This window comes from Xiphophorus hellerii, chromosome 12, assembly GCF_003331165.1.
Source record: "Xiphophorus hellerii strain 12219 chromosome 12, Xiphophorus_hellerii-4.1, whole genome shotgun sequence".
NCBI lineage: Eukaryota > Metazoa > Chordata > Actinopteri > Cyprinodontiformes > Poeciliidae > Xiphophorus > Xiphophorus hellerii.
The window spans coordinates 427366-437435 of NC_045683.1; the positions used below are offsets into that span (position 1 = coordinate 427366).

The 10070-nt window shown below is 46.2% G+C and overlaps 1 protein-coding gene across 3 annotated transcripts in view; it reads left to right on the forward strand.

Annotated features, from left to right (window-relative positions):
* Positions 1-412: 412 nt before the first annotated feature.
* grin1b (glutamate receptor, ionotropic, N-methyl D-aspartate 1b) overlaps positions 413-10070 on the forward strand; it is a 55267-nt gene continuing 45609 nt past the window's right edge. The window contains exons 1-2 of one of the 3 annotated variants that reach the window (XM_032578407.1): positions 413-1139; positions 4203-4459. In XM_032578407.1, coding sequence (XP_032434298.1) covers position 1139; positions 4203-4459 — 258 coding nt within the window. In that variant the 5' untranslated portion in view covers positions 413-1138. The remainder of the gene's footprint in view (positions 1140-4202; positions 4460-10070) is intronic. The other 2 variants (XM_032578408.1, XM_032578409.1) reach the window with 2 other exon arrangements.

Genomic DNA, 10070 nt, shown 5'->3' on the forward strand with positions numbered 1-10070 from the left:
CAGGGAGCATGAGACATCTTTTTCACACATGGATTGGCCACCACAGAGTCCAGACCTTAACCCCATTGAGAATCTTTGGGATGTGCTGGAGAAGGCTTTGCGCAGTGGTCAGACTCTCCCATCATCAATACAAGATCTTGGTGAAAGATTAATGCAACACTGGATGGAAATAAATCTTGTGACACTGCAGAAGCTTATTGAAACAATGCCACAGCGAATGCGGGCTGTAATCAAAGCTAAAGGCGGTCCAACAAAATATTAGAGAGTGTGACCATTTTTTGGTGGCGACTTTTTTTTGGCCAGGCAGTGTATTACCATTTTTCAGGAGTACATCGCCAATATACTATCATAGATTTGTACAAATTGTCAATATATTCAAAGTTTACAGACAACATGCTTATGAAAATTAGCACAATGAAACAACAGGTACACTTTAGAGGAAATGTGAAAAATATTTCACCAGAGTATTGATTTAATACAATGTCACAGTTTTCCAGTTCTACTGCAGACAAACTGACGTTTCTCCTTCCTAACATCAGTTATCAGTGGTCCAAATGTTCCGCCCTTGTGAAGCGGTTCTGGAGACGTTCCGAACTGGACCCAGATTGGACTCCTGGTTCTGGATCGGTCCGGTCCGTTATCAGAACCAGACGGTTCTGGTCCAGAACCCAGAATTCTCTCTGGTTTCCCAAAACAAGACGCGCGAACACCGACGTCGCGCGCAAGCTCTCCTCCGTTCGGGAGCGCGCCCCGCTCGTCTCGGGAGCGCGCGCCGCAGATCCAAGGACAGAGCGGCGCGCGCGCGCGAGCATCAGGTCACCTGAAAGTCCTCCGTCATCGCGAGCCCGAACAGAACCGGGAGAACCGGAGCCGAGCCGGGTTCGGAGCCGATGGATCGGCGCTGAAGCAACAGGACGAGGCGGAACCGAGTCCGCGGGTTCGGTTCTGAACACGGACTGACACAATACCCAACCCAGTCATCTTTGCTGTCACCGAACCGACCGGCACTAGAACCTCTGAGCCGGAACCGAGCAGGAGCGTGACCCGTCCGATCCAGACCAGGAGGAGAACCGAGCCAACGGTGGATCAACAGGAGAGCGACGGAACCAGAACCGGGACCCGGACCTGTAGCTGGATCAGTGAGTGTCTCGCTTTCTGTTCAGGGGTTCTGGTTCTGCTCGGCAGCAGTGATGTGGTACCGGTTCTGATCAGGTCCAGAGGTCCCGCAGGGGCCCTAAGGGCTCACGGTTCGGTCCGGTCGGGCTTCATCCTCTGTTTGGATCTGGATCACGTGTTCCGGTTCTGATGGTTTTATTTCTGATATTTGCTTTAAAATATTTGAAATAAAAATCTTTTACTTCAGATTTCTGTGAATTAAATGAAGGAAAATGATCATTTTCAGAGTCAGAAGTTTTAAGGATCTTTTTAAAATTTGTATTAAAATATTAAAATCCAGAAAAATGTGAAAACAAAAAGTTATGCAGAAATGTTGAAAATGTTTATCATAATTTTCTTCAAATTTAAAGTTTTAAAACTTCAGAAGAAATTTTGTCATTAAAGCTGGACATGAATTTAGAGCAAAAATAAAACATTTTCATGATTAAAAACTTAAAACAATCCAAAGAACATGTTCAGATTATTCATTACTCAAACAGCAAACATGAGGAATTAATATAATCTGATTAAAACTGTTGGTAAAATCATTAAATAATCATTTTAGTTCAGATTGTTTCCTGATTTAAACACATTTAAAGGGTTTTAAAGCGGTTCTGGTTCTGGAGGGATTAAATGTTCATAAACATGAAGAGTTGCAGCCTGAAATATTAATAAACATGAGAGTTTCTGTTTCCGCCTCCGAGTAACGATAAAAGCTGCTGCTGGTTTGATTCGATTATTGATGACGAAGCTCAGAGTTTTTATGGCCAATAGTCTGATCAACTGGATGTTTTATATAAACTTTATGTTTTATATAACCTTTGTGTTTCTGACGCTCCACATAAAAACATCCATCATTCAGCAGGAACTGGAGCCGGCTCGTCGAACGCATCACTTCCTGTTGGCTGGAATGATGGTTGGAGAAAAAGTGATTATTTAACCATTTTTAATCCCAACCAACACAAAGAGCCGGTTGACCTCCTGACCTCTGCTGGTCCTCCGGGCTGGACGGATGGCAGAGGTCAGAGGTCACAGGAAGTGATCTGTAGAAGCAGCACTTTGATGAAACTGTTTTACTTTACCTGGATTCTGATTGGTTCCTGCTCTGATCACCTCCTTCAATAACTCAACATGATTCATGACCTCTGACCTTATAAACACCGACCCTAAAAATTAATCAACTTTATCAGAACATTTCAGCAACAAGACAGTTCAAAATGTCTTGCATAATAAAAACATCAATTATGAAACAAATAAAGCCCCGCCCTAAACACGAAGCTCCGCCCCAACCCCTGAAGCTCCGCCCTAACCCCCCCGAAGCTCCGCCCTAAACACGAAGCTCCGCCCTAACTCCCCCCCCCGAAGCTCCGCCCTAAACACGAAGCCTCCCCTCCCCCCCAACACATAAAACCCGCTTTAAAATGCAAACTCCAGCTCCAACAAATAGACCAATCAGATGGAGGGCAGGAAGTAAATACAGTTCATTTATTTCTGTTGATCCAGCATCAAAATGTCTAAAGTCTGAGTCCTGTACGGTTGTTCCAGCCGTTCTAATAGAGAGAAAGATAAACGTTATTTTCGTGTTTCGAAGGCTGTTGGTCACAGGGAGTTAATTTTAAAAAACTTACCAAAAAAAGAGGAGAAAAGTGGATCAACAATCTACAACTAAAATCAGGAGGTGCAGAAACTATAGCAGTCCCTCAGACGTAAGAAAACACGGAGAGCTTCGACGGGTGCAGTAGATTCATATTTACTTAGTTTAGTTTGTTGAAGAGCACTGAATACACCGTGAAAACTAAAAGAAAAGAAAATACATTTGTTTAAGTGCCTTTGTTTGACACAAAACATGAATCCATTACAAAGTAACGCTAACTTCACAAACTAATGCGGTTCTAAACGTGTACCTCGCTCCGCTGTCCAAGGGCTGCAAAGTTTATAGCGGTAAAGTCCGAATTGTGCTGCGTTAGCCTTTAGCCTGTTCTGAGCGCTACAGTCCAGACCAGGGGTGGGCAGTCCTGGTCCTGGAGGGCCGGTGTCCTGCAACTCTTAGGTGTCTCCCTGGTCCAACACACTTGAATCCAACAGCTGAATCACCTCCTAGTGCAGTCAGGTTCTCCACAGTCCTGCTAATGACCTCATTATTTGACTCAGGTGTGTTGAAGTAGAGATGCAGGAGGCCTGGAGTTGCCCACCCCGCGTCTTGTCCGTGGTATGTTTCAGCCCAAAGTGCTGACTGACAGGAAACTAGCAACACTTCCTCTTATTTTTCGGTTTAAAGGAAGGCACTAACTCAACGTGAACCAAACTACAGCGCCCCCTACTGGGTACTATGGGTGACAACCTATGATCAGCATATATAAACATGGAACAGGCATTTACACCAACAATGCCAGTTTGCAGCGCCCAGCTTCTAACAGGAAGGATTGCAAAGTTTAAATTATATTTAAACAGATATTTTATTAGACAGTTACTTAGAAAGACAACAATTCATATGTAAGGCAAGATATTATTTTACGCCCTAGCGCGGTGCTAATGTTAGCAGCTAGCTCAGGGCCGAGTCCCGGACAGAAAAGATCATGTTTATTGATGCTAAAAAAAAGCTAAATAAATGAAATGTAACCTCCCCAGCCATACAGACAGAGAGCTGTGACTGTTCCCCCACACGGTTCATGTCTGACTCCAACACGGAGGTTCTGTAGGTCGGAGCGAATCCATGACCTGCATTGGACCTGAATCCTACAACCACTCAACATTAACCTACAACTCCTGCATGAATTTGGTTTACAGAAGCTAAATAAATGATTTACCAGGAGATCCAAGCTCATAGAAATAACATGGGTTAGCTTGTTGTTAGCGGTAGCATCGTTATCATAGACTAATTACTTAAATAGCACAACTCACTACTCACCTGGCAGAAACCAGGCCACAGCCGTTTAATGCTGCTTTTGGTCCTGAATGCTTGACCAAAAGTAAACTAAATAACTGTATGCTCCAGGCTACAGCCCGCTTCCTGTCTGTGGATGACCGTGGTTTCCTCCTCTCCCCAGTGGCGGCTCGCAGCGTGCTGCTGCTGGCCGCGCTGCACTGCTGCTCGGTGGCGCTGTGCGGCTGCGAGCCGCGCCAGGTGAACGTGGGCGCCGTGCTGAGCCAGAAGCGCTATGAACAGGTGTTCAAGGACGCCGTGACGCAGGCCAACGACCTCTACGGCAAGGACAAGTTCAAGATGAACGCAATCTCCGTCACGCACAAGCCCAACGCCATCCAGATGGCGCTGTCCGTCTGCGAGGACCTCATCTCCAACCAGGTGAACCGCTCGGTTACCATGGCAACGGCTACCTGGCCGTGTTTTAGCTGGGAAACAGTATTGCTGCGATTCTTCACAAGGTTGCTGCTCTAGTAAGATTAGCTAACATAAGATTAGCAAAAATGATAGGACTAGCTAAAGTGATGCTGTTAGCATGTGGGCTATCGCTAGCATGTTGAGTGATGAATTGAGTAGGAAGGATCCCTGACAGGTTCAGACCTTTAAACTCCAGCAGGTTTGTGTTAAACAAAGTGAAACAGGATCATTATAATGAGATCTAAATGATCTGCCTCTGACTCTCCGTGTTTCTTTGACCTCTGTCCCTGAAACAAGGAGACAGTTTGGCTTTAACCAGACAAATATCATTATAATGAGTTTTATGTCTTATCAAAATGAGGAACTTACACTTCCTTATGATTGTTACTGTTTCTGCAGATTTGTCTCCTTCCTTTAGATCCAGTTTTCTTTCTCTGTATCTGATCCTGATTTTAAATGATTTTCATCCAAACCTGGCAGATAAAAACGTTAACAGTGGATGTTGTGATATTAAGCTCTCCGTTTTGTGCTGGTTATTTATTTCCACCGTCTCTCTTTAAAGGCGGCGTTTTAAACGGCTGGCTGTGTGACAGTCTCAGTCTGGGTTTGTTCAGGGACTCAGAGATGTTTGCTGAAACATTAATACTTCATGAATATGATTAGAATAACATGAGGAACAGAAGCAGAAGTGACAGAATGAGTTCACACGAAGCGTTTCCTTCATATTTCACCTGTTCTGAAACCTGAGCGCGGCCGTCAGTCTGAGAGGAAGCGGCCCGCTGGGAGCAACGCAGCACGCCGCATGAAAGACGGAGAGCGGCTCCAGGCGCGAAATCAGAGCTGCTCTAAATATAACCGCACAAACAGACGCTCTACAAAAGACACAAATAAAGCTTCTGAAAGAGCCTGCAGAGAACTGAGCTGCTGCTGGAAACCTGAACAGAACCGGGTCAGGCGGCCGGTCCAGACGGCTCTTCATCACAGGAGGAGGAACATGGAGGAGCAACATGAAGGAGGAACATGGAGGAAGATGGAGGAAACGAGGCCAACATGGCGGCATGTTGGCCAGAGAGACGGCTGTCAGATTAACTTGCTCTCTCCGTCTGGCTCTCATGTAATCTGCCGTTCTCCCAGAGCGGCCATGGAGGGATTATCCAGACACTTTTAATCCAACAGTCTCTCACTCCCAGAAAGCCACAGGTCTGACTTTCCTCATCCTGAGCCAGGAATCCTCCGGAAATCAGCCTCAGCTTGGCTGGAAGTCTCAGGGAACAGACAATCCAGTATCTTGCCACCAGAGGGCAGTCAGGAGCCGAGCCTCCACGCACCAGCGCCCCCTGCTGGGAAAGGTGAAGCGTCTTGCCCAAGGACACAACGATAGAGGCGGAAGGAGCTCCTACCACCATGGTGACGAGTCGACAGTCGGATCCAGTAGGAGATCTGGCTTGGAAAGAGTCGCATCTCATTTTAAAAAGTTTAGATCCTGTGGATCACAGATGTCAAACTCCAGGCCTCCAGTCGCTGAGCCACAGGTTTAGATGAGCCACAGGTACAAAACACTGGAATGAAACAGTTTAATACCTCCTCCTGTGGATCACCAGAACCTTAAGGTTCTCCAGAACCTTGATGACCTCATTATTCTGTTCAGGGGAAGCAGCAGAGGCTCATCTGAAAGTTACAGGACAGCGAACCTCCAGGACTGGAGTTCGACACCTGCTGTAGTAGAACTGCTGCCTTGCTACAGAAAGGTCCTGGGTTTGAATCCCAACCTGTAGTCCTTACATGGAGCTAGCATGGAGCTAACAATGGAACTAGCATGGAGCTAACAGGGCGCTAGCATGCTGTCTCTATCAGAGGGGTGATTATTCAGCAAAATGAAAGTAAATAAAATCAAAATGTCAATGTTTCATATATTTAGCAGAGCCACATTTCCAAGTTTCACCAACTCAACCTTAAGACTTTTAAAGACAAATATGCATGAAATCAGAAAAAACATTTCTGTTAAAGTCAGAGGTCGCGTTAACAGAATATTTTCCATATTTGACCAGTTGTGGGGTTTTTTTAAACGCCAGGAAAATTTGAAGCCCGTCGGTCATTTGACAGTTATAATTAACACCCCTGACTGCACATGGGCAGACATTATAGACTTTACAAAGATTTCATCGCAGAGGCAACTAAAATCAATCAATAAAAAAAATCCTCACTGAATACAAATCTCATGGACGCTGAACTAAATGCGTCTTTCTGACCGGGAGCTGGCAGCGTGTTGAAGAGTTCTGGAGTGTCTGGTTCAGAAGCCATTCCAAACCTTTGGTCGTGGTGTGGCGGTGGACCCAAACGCAGCAGCCAGTAGTCGTAGAAATAATGAATGTTTAATGAAGAAAATCAACCAACAAAAAATCCAAAATCCAGGGGTACAAGAAAATGCAAATACAGGGCAAACCGGAAACCTGAGGGATCAACAGATGATCCAAGAAGGGAAACATGGTAACGAGACGGACCGGCGAGTCGGGGCTGGGATACAGGAGCTAAAATACAGGGAGGTAGCCAACAATGGGCCTAACGAGATGAGACGATTGATTGCAGGTGTGAGTAGTTGGCACAGAGAGGCTGAGGAGATGTACCGGGGAAAACAGGGAGCTGAAAATACTTCTAAAGAAAAACTGAGAAACTAGAAGAAAAAAAGACATGAAGGAAAAATTCAAACAAACCTAAACAGAAACAAGGCTGATCTAAGAACTAAGGAACATAGAGCTAGAATAACTAGAAGATCTAAACAAAGAAATAACCTAACTAGAATCACTAAAGGAAGAAGGTATGGAGGCAGATAAGAAGAGCTAGAAACACTACAGTTAATAATTTAACTGGAACCGCTGCAGAAAGGTTCACATAAATCAGACATGTACGAATAACTGAACCTCCGGTGATGAAATAACTAATAAACATAACTAGAATCACTGCAGGGAGGCTGAAATAAGGAATAACTAGAAGGATTAATAAAAATAAACTATAATCAGTAAAGAAAGCTCGACATGGACTCAGATATACAAGAATAACAGAATCTAAAGTAGCTAAAGAAGAAACACTATGAAGGATGAAAATAAGGAACGCAATAAGACAATTCTAACCTCAATAAATAACCTCAAATAAAACTAAAATGACCATGAAGAGCTAACCTAAAGTGAAATACAACATAACAATAATTAAAGCCCAGCTCACACTACATGATTTTAGAATTGCCGGCCGATTTTCAAAACCTGAGAGACCACACACTAGCCGATCAAAACCGATCGGGCCGATGGTGCAGCGTGTCCAGCCACATGGCAAGAGCTACACACCAAACAAACCGATTTCTCTCACCGACATTCAGATTCCAGACAGAAAATACAATAAAAAAACACTAAATCACACGTGAATTTAGAGGAAACAAACATGCCTTTGTAGAAGCAATAGCGACAGTTGGTGAGCTTATTTTAAACATTAAAGATGTAACAGAAAGGCATTGGATAAAAGTGTTGAGACAGGGCATCTCCACAGAGACGGCTTTATTTGCTGCACAATGCTATGGAGGCGAGTTACGTTTTTAATCTTTACCATTTGTGTGTTTAGATTGTTTTCTGTTCTGTCGTTTCTTTAAGCTTCAGGGGTTAATTAGTATTTGCTGTTTTAATCTATAGAATTACATTGAGAACAATGGGCACCAAATAATGGCTACAAGTCCAGTTAACTAATTTTAAAACCAGACATTAATCAATGTTTTACGAGTGACAGTTACATTCTGTAAGCGTCAAGCCCTGACTGAATGAATAATCTTATAGTTATTATGTCACGTTAACGATGAACAGCTGAAAAATTACTGGAATCAACTGCAGTACCAGTTTCGCTCCAACTCCTCTCCTGGTCATTTCTTTTTTCTTTTTTTTTACCCCTCCAGGGGGTCTTTTGTGGGCTCTAGTGTCCCTTATATGATAGTAGGCTGACAGGAAACGGGGAAGGACAGGGGGGAAGACATGCGGCAAATGTCGTCGGGTCCGGAGTCGAACTCGCGACGGCCGCATCGAGGACTCAAGGCCTCCAAATACGGGTCACGCTAACCACTACGCCACCACGGCACGCCCCTCTCCTGGTCATTTCTATATTCTTTGCACGAAATGTTGGATAAACATTAATGTTGTTTCCACATATCATCTCCAATGTCCGCAGGACTTTGGCTGTTTGGGATTCCCCTCCGTATTTTTGTAACCAACGAATAGCATTTACTCGGGTTCAGATAGCAGTTTACTATCAACCAGTTAAGTTTATTACAAGTTACTGGACTGAAACACATCATGCGGTGACAAAGGGCAGCCCTGGCGGAGTCCAACTCTTACCGGAAAAGAGCCCGACTTCCTGCCGGCAATGTGGACCAGACTTTGACATCGGTCATACAGGGACCTGACAGCCCGTATCAAAGGATCCGGTACCCCATACTCCCGGAGAACCCCCCACAGGGCTCCCCGAGGGACATGGTCGAACGCCTTCTCCAAGTCCACAAAACACATGTAGACCGGTTGGGTGGACTCCCAGAACCCTCCAGGACCCTGCTGAGGGTGTAGAGCTGGTCCAGTGTTCCACGACCAGAACCAGAACCACCCTGCTCTTCCTGAATCCAAGGTTTGACTATCAGACAGACCCTCCTCTCCAGGACCCCTGAATAGACCTAGCCAGGGATGCTTAAGAGTGTGACCCCTCTATAATTAGAGCACACCCTCCGGTCCCCCTTTTTGAACAGGGGGACCACCACCGCAGTCTGCCAATCCAGGGGAACTGCCCCCGATGTCCATGCAATATTGCAGAGTCGCGTCAGCCAACACAACCCTACAACATCCAGAGCCTTAAGGAACTCCGGGCGGATCTCATCCACCCCCGGGGCCCTGCCACCGAGGAGCTTCTCAACCACCTCGGCGACCTCGTCCCCAGAGATTGGAGAGCCCAACCCAGAGTCCCCAGGCTCAGCTTCCTCAATGGAAGGCATGTTGGTGGGATTGAGGAGGTCTTCGAAGTACTCTGCCCACCGGCCCACAATGTCCCGAGTAGAGGTCAGCAGCACACCATCCCCACTATAAACAGTGTTGGTGCCGTACTGCTCCCCCCCCCGAGATGCCGGATGGTGGACCAGAATCGCCTTGAAGTCGTGCGGAAGTCTTTCTCCATGGCCTCTCCAAACTCCTCCCAAGCCTGAGTTTTTGCCTCAGCAACCACCCGAGCCCCATGCCGCTTCGCCCGCCGGTACCCATCAGCTGCTTCCGGGGTCCCAGAGGCCAAAAAGGCCTGATAGGACTCCTTCTTCAGCCTGACGGCATCCCTCACCGAAGGTGTCCACCAACGGGTTTGAGGGTTGCCGCCGCGACAGGCACCGACAACCTTGCAGCCACAGCTCCGATCGGCCGCCTCGACAATGGAGGCACGGAACACGGTCCACTCAGACTCCATGTTCCCCACCTCCCCCGGGACGTGTTCGAAGTTTTGCTGGAGATGGGAGTTAAAGCTCCGTCTCACAGGGGATTCCGCCAGACGTTCCCAGCAGACCCTCACA